The sequence below is a fragment of the Charadrius vociferus genome, unplaced genomic scaffold (assembly GCF_000708025.1).
Source record: "Charadrius vociferus isolate BGI_N301 unplaced genomic scaffold, ASM70802v2 scaffold259, whole genome shotgun sequence".
Taxonomy (NCBI): Eukaryota; Metazoa; Chordata; class Aves; order Charadriiformes; family Charadriidae; genus Charadrius; species Charadrius vociferus.
Genome location: NW_009661368.1, coordinates 8,160,973 through 8,178,002, shown reverse-complemented (window position 1 = coordinate 8,178,002; position 17,030 = coordinate 8,160,973). Strand labels below are relative to the sequence as shown.

Sequence of the window (17,030 nt, the reverse complement as noted above, 5' to 3'; positions counted from 1 at the left end):
TTTTTTTTTTTTTTTACTAAATCTGGTGGGGTTTCATTGTTTCTGTGATCACGAGGCACTGCCCCACGGAGCAGGCTGGAGAGCTGACGCGTGCTGTGTTAGGGATCTCTTGCAGTATACTCTCCTTGGCGACTTTCGGTGTCTGAGGCACACCGGTTTGCCTGTGAAGCAGAGAGGTCACTTTTCTGAAGCTGTTACAAGGGACATATTGACATAAATAGGCACTCACTGTATCTTCTGAGGAGAAACCCAATTCTGCTTTTTTTTTTTTTTTAATACCACTGCCTTAAACTGCAGTCCACTGTAATGATACCAACCTCTTAAACGTCTCAGTCTACTTTTGCCTCTTTTCTTTGTTTTTGCAATAATACAATAAATGAATAACAAAAAAAAAAAGGTAGAAATGTTACTGTTTTGCATAGGTCAATTTTGTTTTACAATATTTTAATAACAGTTACATTAGTATAAGGTGTGTTACCTCACCTAAGGTGAGAGAGACGTAGAATTGGGATTTTTAAATTGATTTTAATATAGCCATTGCTGGCATGCTGCCATTAATGCTTGCACAGTTCAGTGAGGAGACCACAGCGTGTCTCATAATTGGAGGTCAGACTACACCAAAGTTGGCCTCCCTTGGTCAGTGTAATTAACCGAGCAGGAAGGTTTCATATAGGGCCTCTGAAGTTGTATCTTCCTCATTGCCATTCACATTACCAACTCAGAAGGAGAATCGATAGGAGCCACAATGTACTGATGAGTAGATAATGTAAAAGAGAGAAAGTTCAAACTCCTTGGCATTGCAGCATGTCTGGCAGGACCAAAAAAGTGAGTTCAAAAGAACTGTTTAACCAGGAAGATAGTTGTGTCTTTCCCAGCGCCCAGGTAGCATGTGCAGGGTGGTACAGATTCAGCTTAGCTTAATGCACATTCCGTTCCTGTTCAGGGCCGCTTTTTCCTGTGGCTTCTTTCTTCAAGTCACTTTCTCCTCTGTGACTCATCATTTTGTCTTTAGGTTTTGTACTGGAGCCAGATCATAAGTAATCCAGAATTTTGAGCTGTGCCCAACCATTCGTGTAGTTCCAGTGATTTGCTGTTGCTTTAAAAAATTACATAAACATACTGAAGTCTGGCTTTTATTGTTAGTTATTTTCCCTCTGTGGTTGTTTTCTTCCTACTTAGGAGCATCTTTGTTTCCTATGTTGGCTTCTGTCTAGATCGGGTAGGTGCTCACACCTTTTCCTGGTCATTAATTTCTCCACACCTTTGATTTACCTTTCACTTTACTGTTAAGTTCCATCTTGTCCCATTTTCCCTACACATCCTCTAAAAAGATCCCAAATGTGGAGTAAATCTGAAGGCATTCCTCATTCACTTCCGTTTTGAACTGCTGACATAAACTCATAAGTTGCCATTATCTATCAATCCGGAATCATCATTACTTCTGTGGTTGTGTATAAATGCCTGCCTTTGTTACTACTTTTGACAGGAACCAAAATTAGTAATAATCACTTTTTAAATCACGAGTCCACGAGTCCGCTAGCTGTCTCCTAGAAGAAGCAAAATTCATCAGACCATACAGAAGAAACCTAAGGTGTGGTCTGCACACTGTATTAATTTAATTTCTCCTTGTTTGTCAGATTTTTTAATAAAACCACTTTTTATCCTTAGCAGCTAGGCCATAACTGTTTACTCGAGTTCAGCGGAACATTTACTTATTGGAGAATTAAACAGGTTAAGCCAGCGGGAATATTTCCCAAGTAAGGAATTCAGATATCAGCCCTAAGCTAGGAAAGCAAGTCTCTTGAGACCCTGTTTTCTCACCTCCTGTCCATTTAATTTGTTATTCCCATGCTTTCACATATTTGACGGCTGCTTGACAATTTTATTGTATGTTGTACTGTCCCTCAGTGATCACACCTCCCTCTCTCTCATTTTCTATCCGCGGTAACACAGCTCACATCCGATACTCATCTCCACCACTAAGGGTTCTATTGTCCCCTTGATATGTACGTGTAACTCCCACTGCTGTCAATAGGAATTACACGTGTGCATCAAGGAGAGAAAAATCCCTTGTGTACTCCACGCTCCTCATTATCTTGGCACAGTCAGTTCTGTAGATGTCTCATCCATGAGCCTTTTATTCTCTTGAGTGTTGCGCAGTACAGCAAGTTGGCTCTTAGGATCAGCAGTTTTGCTCTTGAGGTGTTTAGCAAGTTGATTTACTGTGCATGTGGACACTCTTAAATGTCTTCATCCAGCCAAATCCACATCTTGTAGCATTCATATGTTAGACGGTAGAGCTTCCTCTTTCCTTTTTGTGCAAGAATATCAATCGTATCCAGCCTCCCAGCAGACTCAAAGCGAAGCAAGAGTCTGAAGCTAACCCTCCCAAATAACATATGTTCAGGCCCAGCTCAGACCTGTATGCTTAAATGCACTAGTTTGTGAAAAAGTCAATAGGTACAAAAACTAAATGGCGTATTTTAATTTTCTTTAAAGGTCTGAAGGAAGGTATTTCACAAGCACTTCATGTTAAGTGCTTCTAAACAAGGAGGTAGTTGAAATAGTAGCTAATCAGTTAGTAAAACTTTAATTCCTTCTAAAATTAATCGGAGTGTCAGGAGTTGAAGGAAAATGGTAGAGTGAAAACAACCACACCTGTAAACCAGTGATTTTCATTGTCTGCACACTGCATTTGTATTCTGATCCTTCTGGAAACACCCCAGTTTGGGTAGGTACCCGGTGTCTCACGTAGGCCAGTGCTATTGGAACCGTAACTGGAGAGCGTACCCACTCCGTTTGCAGATTTATTCCCCAAGCACAGACTCAGTTACCACCGCTTGGAGAAGAGGGATGGCAAACTAGTTTGGGAAAAAAATCAATTTGCCATCAGATTAGAAATCAACTGTAAACATGTTGAAGAATTCTATTTTTTTTTCACTACTGCTCTGCCTTTTCTTCACAATCTGTTGTGGTGTCAGACTTATTTTGACAATACTTGTAGAACTTGTCATATTAACAAAGTTATCAAACAGAGCGAGCACATGCATAGCAACAGCTGTAGTCCAGCGAGAGTCAGAAGAACCGGCCAGAGGTATTCACAAGGAAATAGCCACACTGTAGTTGCACAAATCCAAAATATTCCCAGAAGTCTCCAGAGTACTTGTAGTTTTATTTAAATAGCAACAACCGCAGCTACCCTTCAACCTGGAACAATCCACTCCAAACTTGGAAATTTATATTATAAAAATAAAAGGAACAAATTTAGATTTTGTATATAGATATAAGGATTTATTTTTGTTATGATAGTGTCACTTGACTATTTCTGCCTTCGTGAAAATGCTTCGTAAAAAAGGGTATACACTAAATTCAATACAATGATGGGATTTATTTGGTGTTATATAACAAACCCAGAAATACTTGTTTAAAACAAAATAAACCCTATAATCCACTAAGACTGTAAATTGGTGGGGTAGGAACAATCTTTTCATTATTCCTGTCTACAGAGCTTAATACAATGAGGTCTCAGTTCTTTGCTAACATCTCTAGGTGTTAACACAATGCTATTAAATCTACTCAATAGCCAAAGACGCAGTCAGTGGATTTATGTGTCTCATTCCTTCGGAAATGTGTGAATCTAACAGAATAGTTTAATGGCCAGATTTTTCAGCGGCAATGTCTGATTTTGCACGTACATCAGATAGTATGCATCTATTTATGCAAATCGTTGTTGGATTTATATGCACAAAATATACATGCCCGAGAACTCCTATTTGTGGAGTTGAGCTGAACTCAGAAGGGAAAAAGATCCTATTTGGATGCCAGGGTCACGCCGGAGGGAAATCACAGGAGCCATATTTAGCACACGAAACCGCTGCTTTCAGTTTTCAGCCTTCTGTGGAAACTAAACTGACTTCAGTTTCGCTCCCCGGCCCTGTTTTGACCTGCCTGTATTTTTACCCCAGAAAACCTCCACTTTAGTGCCGTTAGCCCTATCTGCCGCTGACGTGGCCGAGGCCTGACGTGCCCGCTTTCCCCCGAGACGGAGGGCCGGGCTGGGGCTGGTTGAGGCACCCTCCGTTATTCCTACCTGACCCCGACACCTGCGGCGCTCTGCCCTCTCCCTGCGCAGGGCTGACTGTCGGGCTCTCGCCCTGCCGGCCCACAGCCCGCCCGGGCACAGGCTTCGCCGCTCCGGTAGCGCCGGCACTGGCTGCTGCACCAGGCCTCTCCCCCCAACATGGCGACTCAGGACATGGCGGGGCCCTGTCATGGCGGGGCTGTCATTGCCTCTGGTCTCTTTTTTTTTTGGTCTCATCTTTTCCTCTCTCTAGGCATGCTAGTTTTACCTCTCTGGATATGTTATTTTTTCCCTCCTTGATATGTTAATGTTTCCTGTAGACACGCTACTCCCCCCACGCGCTACCTTTCCCTCACAGCCTGGGCCAGGCTCCCCTCACCGCACACGCTCATCATCCCCGCGACGTTTTAGCTTTTCCTGTGGATGTGTCACCCTTTTCCTCACTGGATACACTTGTTTGTCACCTGGGCTTGTTAAGTTTTTTCCCCACTGGGTACATCTTTCTGCGGGATGCACCACTTTTCCCTCAGCGGACACGCTATGTTTCCCTCAGCGGACACACTGCTTTTCCCTCAGTGGACAGATCTCTCTCCCGGATATGCTGTTTTTTTCCCTCGACACGTTAGTTTTTCTCTTTGGACACGTAAGTTCGGTACCTGCATCCCGTTAAGCAGCACCCGCGCTGCCTAATAAGGGAAATAAAATACCGAAGCTTAACGCCCCTGTAATTTAACTTCACAAAATGTCAGAGGATGGAATTGCGCTCTCGGTCCCCCATGGCGCCTCTTTATCTCTTACTCCGCTTCCCCGAGGAAGTTCCGAACGCTCGATGGCTGAGCGCGTTATCTGACACGCTCAGCCAGCGGAGGAGGCTACGAGAGATATTTTACCAAGACACAGATTTTTTACTCTCTTGCAGCAGGTAAAGTGTACGGTTTCTAATGCAGGCCGCCTTTCCCTGGCCCGCTCCCGGCACAGCTACCCGGGACACCACTGGTGAGGTTCCCCCAGGCCCCGGTCCTGCCTTCGGAGCTACCGAGCCTCAAGGAGGGAGAACCGGCTTTTCCATTGGTCATGGCATAAAAAGCTTAATAAAAAAGGGAAAGAAAAATTAAGGGTGTCACTCTCTGGGCACGGTTTTACACAGCCCATTTACGGCACTGAAATTCACTGGGATTTTCAGCCTCTGCAAGAGGAAGGACACGGACGACTAATGTAGAAGCTGCGGCTCCGGTGCACTGGAAGGCAAACTTTCCAAGTGCACATACAAGTCCATAGTCTAAACTTCTCAGAGGCCTCACATTGACTAAATGTAGGAACCTAATTCACTACCCCTTTTGTTTGGCACGTCCTGCTGCATCTGCTTATATCGAACTTCAAGCATAGATGGCTTTGTGCGCCGAAATAAATCCTATTTGAGGCTCTTTTGAGTGTGCATCCCTCAGAGCTTTAATTAGGTCTTAAACTGGTGCTACGCTGCAGTTTTTCCAAAGCAGATCTTTCAAGAAGTAACTGATGGTATCAATAAACGGTTCGCTTGGTTATAATCGGGGTTGGTAACACCCCCTCTCTGCAGCGAGCGCTGGCTGGGCGTGCGGATAGCCACCCAGCTCCGCGACGCATAACGGGTCAGCTGGATTGACTCAAGTCAACCCCAATATAGAGCCAACTTTGAACGCGGTAGTTACGAGGGGGAGTAAAGGCAGCAGAGTAAGTTCTTCTATGAATCACGTAAGAGCAACTGGCAATTATTTAAGAGTTGAGAGGAATGCTTAAAGTAGCGCAGAGCCGCCGCCGCTCCCCCGCGCAGGAGCCGCCGTCCGTCCCCCGAGCGGGATTTTCGGGCGAGTACGTCGGCATGCTTGCAGAGCTCATCCAGAGAGACCCTTCGCTCCCTTTCCCTTCCCTTGTCTCTCCTTCGCTCCCTTTCCCTTCCCTTCCCTCTCTGTAGCGCAGCGTTGTCTGTGTCTGGGTGCGTTTCGGGGGGCCGTACCCCGCTCCCCGGGGAGACGGGAGCTCCTGGAGTTGCACCTTCTCGGGGCAGTGACTCTCCTGGTCCCCCGGCCTCAGCCTGTGCCGTGGGGCTGGCAGCGGCGCAGGCTGCGTGGCGAAGCGATGCTGTGGCTAGCCCTGCCGACAGCCTGGGAGCGTTAGGAATCCCTTTGCCACCTGCACTTGTTTGTGCGCAAATCACCTGGCACTCGTTCGGCATAAATCACTGGCTCATGTGCTTTCAGGGGTTTGTTTGGAGCTGGGGTCTGGGCCCCTCCTTGCTGGGGAGCAGGTACTCCATCCCATGGAGCCCAGACTGCCACGACCAGGCGAACCCCTCGGTGGCTGGGGCTGGTTCCTCGCTGCGCGGTCTGAAGTTGCAGCGGAGCAGCTGGGTGTTGAGCTGGATGCTCCCCCGGATCCCGGCAGGTTGTGCGGGAGGCTGCACTGTTCAGCGGCGTCCCCTCCATCCCCTCCGTCCCCACTGGAGGGTCGCAGAGGCAGCAGCAGGCAGAGCCTCAGAAAGAAGGGGACTTTAGCTGGTCACAAGCTCCTGAGGCTACTGCCAGCTGGGGGGTTTCTCCTCCTTCAGTCCTGGGGTTTGCCCAGTTTCTCAGTAGCAAAACTCAGTGGTTTGGATGTTGCAACATCAGGCCTTTGCGTGGCTTCTGTGCGAGCACAGCTCGCCTTGATGAATTGCTGCTCTTTGTTTCCTCCCCTCTTCTGACAGTGCCCAGTATCTCAGCCTTCCTACTAACAATGCTCTCTATTGTAGTCAGGCAACTATTTTCTGGCCCATTTTATTTTTGCAGCTACAGTGTGGATGCGCTCCAACAGATAGGCACTTCAGCACGAGCGGTTTCTACTTGCGCGCTGCTTTGCTGTTCAGGTTTGCCCGTGCCTGAACACCTAGTTGTTGGGTGCAAAACGCTTTCCCAAATGAGGAAAGTCACGGGGTGTGTTCTCCTTGTTTTGTTTCTGCAGGCACACAATGGGGATCTTACAGTTAGACCCACGTGCAAGCCTGGCTTTTCAGAAGACGACTACACGGCTTTCGTCTCCCAAAACATCATGGAAGGGCAGAAGTTACTCAAAGGTAAGTGGAATAAAAAGCTTAATAGGTTCTGCAATAACTGTGTTTTCAGGAGGTGAAAGGAGGCTTAAAGATGCTGGTTTTGATGGTGAAATTGTCTGCAGAATTATGTTTGTAGGAGGATGAAACACTAAGTGGTTTACCTGAGTGCAGTTTTGAATACAGATGAACTATTCAAAGTCCACATGCTGTCTGCTTCAGGTGGATTGTTTGCCTATAGTATGCGGGGTCATCATTTCGCTTTTAAGTCTCCCACTCCCACCCTGTCTGAAGCAACTCTGCATTTGATATTTTAGAAAGTATTTTTATGTATGAAATTCGAAGATCCTTAAATTATCTCTGCTTTGAAATGCATGATAAAGCAGACGTTGTTGTTGGAAATGTGGTAAACAAGCCTACAGACATTCTGTTCACAAATGTGGCATTCATTTTCATTACTGCCCCACTGACAACATGAAAACACAGGCAAAAAGAAACTACCAATTAGCTTTATAGTAATTGCAGGATTATAACCACTTTTGTGATTGTAAACTCTGAGACATCTTCATAATCCAAATAACAATAGATTATCCTGTGTATTGATTTGTCTCCCTTTCAAGTTAAAAATAATTAAACTTTATACTTGCATGATGCAGGAAACTACTGTTTTACTCCAAGAGAATTTTCGAAGGTTGAAATTGCCCCCCCCCATTCCCCTCCCTGAGTCAAATCACTAACCATTGGTGCATCTTATAGCAGTTCTAAAAACAGAGGGTGTTGTGGAAGTTGGGGAGCACCTCAGGACTTGATGCTCTGCTCAAGGGTTTATAAACCCTTTGCTACTTTCTCCCGAGTACATTTTCTCACACGCGCGTGTCTGCCAGGACGCCGGGATTTCTGCCTTCAGCCAGAGCAAACACCTGCTCCGTTACTTTGATTTTTCTCGAAAGAGAGGGAGAGTTGTCAGTACTCTCTCTGGCTTGAGCAGCATCCAGGACTGGACATTTTTTCTCTGCACGAGTTGGCAATCAGCTTTGCTTCTGAGCCCAGTTGTCTTTGCTTTGCTGTTCAGGAATCCTCTTGACTGGCCTGGCATCGATTAGTAGACCTTGGGGAGTTTATTTTTAGTTTGAAAGATAACCAAATAGGAATTTGACATAGACAAACCCAAGAACGTAGCAACACACGAAGAGACCAAGTACCAATCGTTTACGTGTTCAGTAGCAGTTGTTCCCAGTCCTGCATATGCTGTAGGGCTTTACAGGTCAGCCTGTAAACTGAGTAGATGTCATGCTTTTTGGGCAACTTTAGGAAATTATTTGATAAACAATGTCCTTCAAGTATGTTGTTAATATACTTGCTCAGAGGAGTATTTTTTGCAGTTTAGTGCTTCATAAGTGGTGCCGCCTGTTTCTGGGTGGGCAGGAGGGATGGAGCGAGGGTCTGGTCAGGGGAGTCTGCTGGCACTGGCTTTGAAGACAGCATAGTGGCTGTCACTTCGCTTCAGTTGGAACGGATAATTTTTAAATACGAAATTATATTTAGATGGGCTGTCAAGATGATTTAAATGAAAATATATTTCCATTTAATTTTATCCTTTAGGGGCCAATTGTAGTTTTACATTACTCATGGTAAACCTGCCTTTGATTTTGGGCTGAACTGGCCCTCAGGTGATGATGTATGTGTGCACCGCTGGCGAGATTCGCGTCCTGATAACGTTGTCACGAGTTGTGTGATTTGTAAGCAGTCTGGCAACTGAAGGAGAAAGAATAAAGTGCAAAAGCTGTGTTTGCTAATAAGTAAAGTATCGTCTTTACACCTTTTAATCTACAGTCAAATACATGCTGCTGTTTATCATAGGAAACAAATTTACCTAATTAATTTGTGCAATAATAGGGGAGAAAATCTGCTGCATAAAATTCTGCTTCGCGCCTGTGTTGTTCTTTACCAATTTTACATACTGGAGTATATATAGTTTTCCAGTTTAGGTTTAATTTTACTTCCTAACACTTGATATGTCTGAAGCATAAAATGTTTATCTCTTTCTTCCATCTGGGTGAAGTATCGTACAATAGTTCAGACCAAAAATGGGTTCAGATTGCTTACATTATCATGTTTGATAGATTGACATATGTACCGTTTCACACCATCTCACCACGCAAAGCTTTGCTGCCAGCTACCACCATCTTATTCATCAGCATTCAGTAATTCATCTTCAGGCCAAGTGGGACTGCTTGCCTGAAGAACATAGGTAGGAATTCACCTTGTAGTGCTTTCGTGGAATTGAGTAGGTAGTTCGAATTGCTCCCGGGGGATTCCCGTGGGCAGACGTCGAGTCCCGCTGCTGCGTGAGCCTTGCTTTGCCCTCGGGGAGGAGACGTGGGGAATGCTGGGGCAGGTCGTGATCCCTGAAGGTTTGCTCGCTGGGAATCGGGTACCACGTGGACCTCGGAGTAGTGGTGAATGGTGACGGGGAGTTCAGATGTTACGTGTTTCAGGGATAAGCTGTGTGACGATAAACCAGCGTTTCCCTTTTAAGCTTTATAATATCCAGCTCTCAAATGTATGCAGTGTTGTGAATGTATCAAAATGAAAGTGCTTGTAGTATTCTAGGTTTGAATCAAGTTAAACAGATAATGACTGCTTATAATTGACTTATTCCAATGGAAATAGCTTAGCCTTAATTTGACAACAAGAGCTTTTACAGAGTCATTGTTTTATTATAAGTATGCCATAAGCTATTAACTGCTACTTTGTGGTTCATCTTATTTGCCTGAGTCAGCTCTCTAACATCCTTAAAACATACAGATTCTAGCAGGAGCTATTTGTTACACAGTAATTAACTTGTTTATGATAAATGTATGGGAGAAATGTCACGGCATTTTGTTTTATGTATAAATGAAAAGCATTTGCATTCTAAAAATTTCATGTTAATTAGACTTAAAATAGCTTTCCCCAGTAGTGCCACAAATGCCACATAGTGCACATCACTGCCGACGTCGCACCCCGATGATGGGTGTGAGCTGAGTGGGTTTGCGGAGCCGGTGCCTTGCTTAGAAATGCCGGCTCTTAATAAAAGTTAGTAGGGTGTAATCTGTTATATTTTTTTGGTCTTTGTTTTTGTTTGTGGGATAATAAACTTAGTTGTGATCACTGATGCACGGTAATGTTTAAAGTAAGATCGTTAACTGTTTTCTTCTTTAGCCTAAGGAAAAATATCGAAGCTGCAGTATGGCAGAGGGCGATTACAGCGTGGGTATCTCTTTCTCTTTGTTAATTATTAATGTTAACTTAAAATGGTGAGAGCGTTGGCCCTGAGGGGTGGGGAGCAATGACATGCAGTACTGCATGAAGACAGCTCAGGACTGGCTCGGGGGATCTGAGCCCTGAGTATTAACTCGGGAGTATGGGAACGATGGTGACGTGTGGCCTTTTGGGGAAGGAGGGAAATAAAGAGTAGGATGCTAAAAGTGCTCTGCGATATGATCTAAGCAGGGCTGGTACTCTTGATATTGGGTTTATGCCCTTTTCCATTTTTGTAAGGTTTTTGAAGATTGTAATTAAAAAAAGAGAGACACTTCTCAAAATTAGAAATTCAAGTTTTTTTGGCATGCTGTGAGACCGTGGCAACTGGTAGTGGGTAGAATGACATCACGGTGTTAAATGAATTATTTTTCCAGCCTGGGACCATCACAGTTATAGCAGGTCACCTCTCAGAAATACAGCTAAACAACATAACTTGTAGCTTTCTCTACAAACAGGAGAAGACGTACGCAACCTCTTCTTTGTTTTTCTGTGCATCTCTTCACTGCAGTGATTCATGTTTCTGTTGCCCATCCTAAATAGTGCTTATACTGATGTAGCAGGATAACTTCACTTGTGTAGGCAGCTACGTTTGGGTAAAAGCGTGTGGAAGCACAGTTTATTTTCATACGGGAAGATGAATAAACTGTGCCAGCATGTTCTGCTTTAAGCAAGTGTATGAAACCAAAGGTAGACAAGCTTCATGCAAATGTTTAAAAATGTAATTGCTTCCATGCTAGGATTTTACTAGCGTTATTTTTGGTTAAAAACAAAAACTTTACTTAGATAGGATCTGTTTTTTTTTTTTTTTTTTTAATAAAAATTCAGTGTGAGGCCATCTCTCAGAAGTCTTCCAGAGGTAGGATGTTCTTCATGGCCAGAGCCTTTTGTTCTCCCCACTGAAGTTTCAAAACCTCCATCCTATTCACTCCTCATCACCTCCAATAGTAAAACTTAGGAAGGCTGTGAATGCTGTTTAAAAAGTATAGAACAGGTGGACCAAAAAAACCCAACACTCCAAATCTTTATGGATAGTTTAGAAACAAATATTAAATTAAAAAAAAAAAAGGGGGGGGGGGGGGATGAGGAAGGACCTGAGCAAGCTTTTGCAAACTATGTTTGAGTCTGGTTACTAGTCTGCAATGCAGTAGTCACTGTAGGGATAGATACCGTACCTCCTCCTGGAGGTAAATGCACTGTTCTTGTGGTTAAGGTGATACAGGAAACGGAGAGTGGAGTGTGGTAGTGAAATGTACTGACAGCGCCACTGGAAAATAATCATACAGCCCCAAGATACTACTGCATACCTGAAATTTGGGCCTTGTGAAAGCATGAGACAAATAAATTGGGAGGAATACTCCCTTTGCTGAGTGCCTGGGGAGAAGGAGCATCCCCGGGGGTGACAAGCAGTAGCCTGACAAGCGCGCCTGGATCTGCAGCGCTGTGTGGTCCCAGTACGTGAATTGGCTAATGGGGACGCTCTGCCTGTCCGTGCGTCTGTCTTTCCACTTTCCTGGGTCTAGAGTCCAACAAACACATAGGTACCCGGCTGCCGTGCGTTTTGGTAGGAGCTTGGTTGCTAAAGGCTTCAGCAGTTGGGGTCTGCCTCTGAAGCGGTCCTGGGGGGACACTCCATCCCAAAGGCGTCCCCCTGCCTGCAGGTGCTGCCTGCGCGCCCAGTCCTGTCTCCATCCTCCCACTGCCCTTCAGTGTGTCGTGCGGCTGCTTTTTGGAAGCAAAGACCATGAGAAGTGTTGGGATCTGTTCTGGTGTTTGGTGGGGTTTTTGAGCACCTCTTGGGGATCCTCATAGCAGCGCGGGAGCTGTGCTGCAGCCTGCCGAGGTACCCAGCGCCTCCGCCGAGCTGCTCCCGTTTAAAAGAGAGAGACTTTGCCGTTCATGCTTTCATTATTTTTCTGGTCTGTGATCCTGCATGAAAAGCAGTTACTGGAGTTATCGTACACGTAATTAGCTTCACAGTTCCCTAATAAAATCTGAAAGTAGGCAAAAGTCCACAGGGAACCCAGAACTCTGTTCCTAACCTTTCTTCATTCCTTTCTGGGAGGAAAAAGAGGCAGAGAGACATCAGCCTTCGATGGTAAGCTGTACATGCTCCAGTGAAGCTGCCTCTCAGAAAACCCTTCTCCCATTCCATAGGACAACTTCTGAAAGAAGTGTTTTCTCTCCATGGGCATGTTGCAAAGCAAAACCATAATTTCAATCGTGAGTTCCAGGGGAGACTCCAGAAAGCTGCCGCAGATTGGGGAGCTGCTGATGCATATTTGTTTTTAATGTTATTCTGCAGATCCAGCTTCTGACACAAAAATGATGCTTAAGATGACATTTTTATCTAAATAAAATTGCCGTTAATGAGACCGGAGTAGTCAATAACACTCTGTAGAGCTAATCCCCTTACACTGTTTAATAACTGTATATATTGCTTTCTAGATCAGAGCTTTGAACCAAATTCCTCAAACCCAAGTAAAATTACTTCTTTCTGCGTTCTGGGGAGCTAACTGATTTTTATCTGAATAAATCTGCTTCTCCAACAACAGACTTGGAGCTTCTTTCTCTCTCTCTTTTTTTTTTTTTTTTTTTTTTTTTTTTTTTGCACTAGCAGTTTGTTAAAGAATTGCACTGCTACAAATTGGGCACTCTAAAAAAAAAAAAAATAAAAAAAATGGAGGAAGAAGATGAAACAACAATTTCTATGGAATAATTTATTCATGTCTTCATTTATGCTTGGGCATTTAGGAAATAAGCCATGTCTGGAACAGTATCAGTTTGTTATTTTTTGTGGAATGCCTGTTGTTTTGAAGTCCAAACCAATAATGTTAGGTCTTTTAAGGTTAGAAAATGTTAATTTTAAAGTCACTTCTGTGTTCAGTAACTGACTTGCTGACAGCTCATGAGCTCTGATCTCACAGAGCAGATGCTGAAAGTGTTCTGGAAATTCTGTTTTTTTTTGCATGTGGTAAATGAAAATTATTTATTCTAGCAGTGAAAAAAATTCTTGCTTAACTTTCATTGACCTAATGCCAGTTCTCATCACCTAATTTTATTGATATTTATGTGCAAACCCCCTTCTGCCTTAATTTCTACCCTGGAAATGAGTGCAGTGTTCTCCTCGAGGCAGCTGATTTCAGTGCAGACTGAAGCTGGTGAAACACGTAGTTTGACAGTAGCACGGGCCATGTGCATCGCTCATGGAATATTTCAGTAATATAGATAATACTTAAAAGTCTTATTTGAAGGGCAAGAAGAGATTAAAACTACAGAGGATAGGATTTCGTTGGAAATCTGCTGCTTAATATTTTTCTGTGTAACAGAATGAGTTTGAGTAACAAGGGGAAAGAAGGGAGTTTCTGTTCAATTCGAGGTTATTGGTATATTCACAATTAGCGCCATTCCTGTGTAAAACCTACTTTTTTATTTTTAGGCAAATGGAAATAGTAAGAACTAAGACCAGAAAGTGGTGTTTGAAAAACAAAGGCCAGTGTTTGCCCCTGGGAAGTCCGGTTTCAAGTGGTTTGACGAGGGTTTTGAGGTGGCCCTGTCCAGGGGTGAGGCACCGATTTCTTCAGGACCCCGATCTTGAGCACAGCCATAGGAATTTCTGCCGGCTCAGTGGGCTTGATCTGTATCTGTCTTTGTGTCTCTAAACCTTTTCTGTGTGAGCCAAAGGTTCTGAAGAGCATTTGGCTTCACGTTCAGTTTGTCTCTTGGTGCCTCTGTGACCCCCCGATGATGCTTTTTCAGGTAAAGCTGAGAAGCACCCGCAGCCAGCCGTGCCCCAGGGGCTTTTCCTGCTGCTCAGTACACTGTCATATGTTGAGTTTTGATGTTTAGTTTAAATATTTATTTATTAGTATTTCTGAAGGGAGAGGCTGAGAGAGCTGGGATTGTTTAGCCTGGAGAAGAGAGAAGTCTGGGGGGAGGGTGCAGCGGTGATGGAGCCAGGCTCTTCTCCGTGGGGGCAGGAGGAAACTGCAACAAACTGAAATGTGGGAAATTCTCCTCAGACAGAATCGCAGCCTGGTGGGGGCTGGGAGGTCCCTCTGGAGCTCCCCCATCCCACCCCCCGCCAGAGCAGGGGCACCTCCAGCAGTGGCACAGGACGGCGTCCAGGCGGGTTTGGGATGGCTCCAGAGGGGGAGACTCCCCCACCTCTCTGGGCAGCCTGTGCCACTGCTCTGCCGCCCTCACAGCAGAGAAGGTCCTCCTCAGGTGGAGATGGAACTGCCCATGGTCACGTTTGTGCCCGTTCCCTCTTGTCCTGTCACTGGGCACCGCTGAACAAAGACTGTTCCCATCCCCCCGGCACCCTCCCTTTAAGGATTGATCAGCATTGATAAGATCCCCCCTCAGTCTTCTCTTCTCCAGACTAAAAAGCCCCACGTCCCTCAGCCTTTCCTCACAAGAAAGATGCTCCGGTGCCCTCCTCATCTCTGTAGCCCTTTGCTGGACCCTCTCCAGCAGTTCCCAGTCCTTCTTGAACTGGGGAGCCCCGAACTGGACACAGTGCTCCAGATGTGGCCTCACCGAGTGGGAAGAAACTTTCGGTGTGAGGATTGTTGGATGCTGGCAGAGGTTGCTCAGGGTTGTGAGGTCTCTCATCCTGGGGATACCTGGACCCCATCTGGCCGCAGTCCCAGAGCCTGCCGGGGAGCGGAGGCTCTGCCCTCCTGGGACACCGCACGGGTGATGCGCTGACACGCAGAGTGATGAACCGAGCTCTTCTGCAAGTACACATTGAATAGCTTTAAATAAAAACATTGCCACAGCCTGCAAAAAAATGACCCTTGCAGGGAAGTTGTGTAACTTCTTGGAAGCACAACTCTAAAGAGAGGATAATTGAAACGCCCGGGACCAGCATTCTGCTGCTTGCTTCCATTAATGTCCAGACTCAACTTGGGCATAGTTTGTCTCCTGGCGTAAGGAAATGTTACACTTAAATTCAAAAAGCTCTTGGTTTTCTCTTTATTTTTAGTAGAATAAAAGGAGAACATATGGAGCTTCTGTTTTCCCAAAATATTTGTCATTAGTACTGGCTGCTTCGCTTCTTTTGGCAGAATCCTTCCCAAGAGAGTTTTCTGAAATATAAAAAAAAAAAAAAAAAAAAAAATACTTGGGTTGAACACGATTTCATTTTGCCACAGGCTTTATGATTATTTTTTTTCTTGCTTATATTCATTGTCCCTAATTTATTTATTAATTTTGAGTTGCAGTCACGCAGAGGGAGACAGAAGTGGCAAATACTCTGGCATATGGGCTGCACTGTCCTTTGAAGCGGCGACTTCCAGCCGCTCCTGCCACCCCGTGCATTGTGACCCCGGGCTCCAGCCTCTCTCTTTTTCAGCCTGTTTAGATTGCCTTCCAGCACACAATTTTAATTATTTTTTTTTTGCTTTGCCCTCGCCACTTGCTGGAGTTCTGTAATAGCCAGTGGCGGTAGTTTGGCGCTGGGGTGGCGATGCTGCGCGGGAGCTGCAGCCCATTACCATCAGTGCGGTAATAGCAGGCACAGTGTGGAACGCACAGTGGGAATGTTGGAAGCTCCTCCAAGGACCCTGAAGATATGTATGGGCCACCCGTGAAGGAGGGAAAAAAAAATAAAATAAAAAAAAAAATGCACTTTCTGCTTTGAAATGAGCCGATCTGTGTTTCACTGATACCCGGAAGCACCACAATCATTACAGCTATTAACATGCCTATTATAAATCACAATTTCGTAGCAGTTCGTAGATTAGTCACAAAAATTACTTTTAGTCTAAAATTTTATTATACTTAGTTTGTCTAATAGCAATTCCAATCCTTATTAAACAAAATTGTCTTTAAAATAATTATGAATACAGCAATTATCCAAAGATAAATAGTCAAGATTACAAAAATTGTTCCATACAGAGCTGTGTTTCGGCTCACTTTGTTGGTTTGTGTCTAGAGAATCGTAACAGGCAGGTCAGTGGAACAAACATTTGTTACTTCAGCATGTAGTGGGAAAAACATATTTGGATTATTGGTATAGGAATTGAAAACATCAAGAAACAAACTTGGGAAGATACTAGAAAATAATGAAAAGGTTGCACTTGAAAAAGCACGAATCAGGACTAGTTGAAAGCATAAAACTTAATAATCTGTTTGTTACTGATACAATCAGAGTGGTAACTAAAAGATAACTGCAAATGAATCCCGAGTGTTTGATATGTGCCCTTGAGTTGCCTTTAGCCGTGCAGTGCTGCTGAGAAGTGTCGCTGTTAGTGATGCCGCCCGGACCTCCTCCTGCTTATTACCGTCTGTTTGTTGGTGTTCCACGGGCTCGTCGAAGAACGGGGCTGGAGGGTCTCAAGGGGCCGTCTAATGCACACTCCTTCCTCGAGGCACGAGCAGCTCCATGGGAATGGGTTTGTCCCCACTGTGGTCTTGAAGGTCCCGTTGTAGGGACCTCAGCCAACATATTCCATCGCTTCCCTTTTGCCCTTCGCGACAAGCTGAAACTCTCTTGGTGCAATTTAAACCTCTTGCTATTTGTCTTTTTTTGTCATAGGCACAGAGAACAGTTGTTGCTTCCCCCCCCCGCAACAC

The 17,030-nt window shown here is 44.7% G+C and overlaps 1 protein-coding gene across 1 annotated transcript in view; it reads left to right on the top strand.

Annotated features, from left to right (window-relative positions):
• Nucleotides 1-6,832: 6,832 nt before the first annotated feature.
• CDH4 (cadherin 4, type 1, R-cadherin (retinal)) overlaps nt 6,833-17,030 on the top strand; it is a gene marked incomplete at its 3' end in the record, with an annotated part of 450,714 nt that continues 440,516 nt past the window's right edge. Inside the window, exons 1-2 of the mRNA XM_009893590.1 lie at nt 6,833-6,844; nt 7,058-7,169. Coding sequence (XP_009891892.1) covers nt 6,833-6,844; nt 7,058-7,169 — 124 coding nt within the window. The remainder of the gene's footprint in view (nt 6,845-7,057; nt 7,170-17,030) is intronic.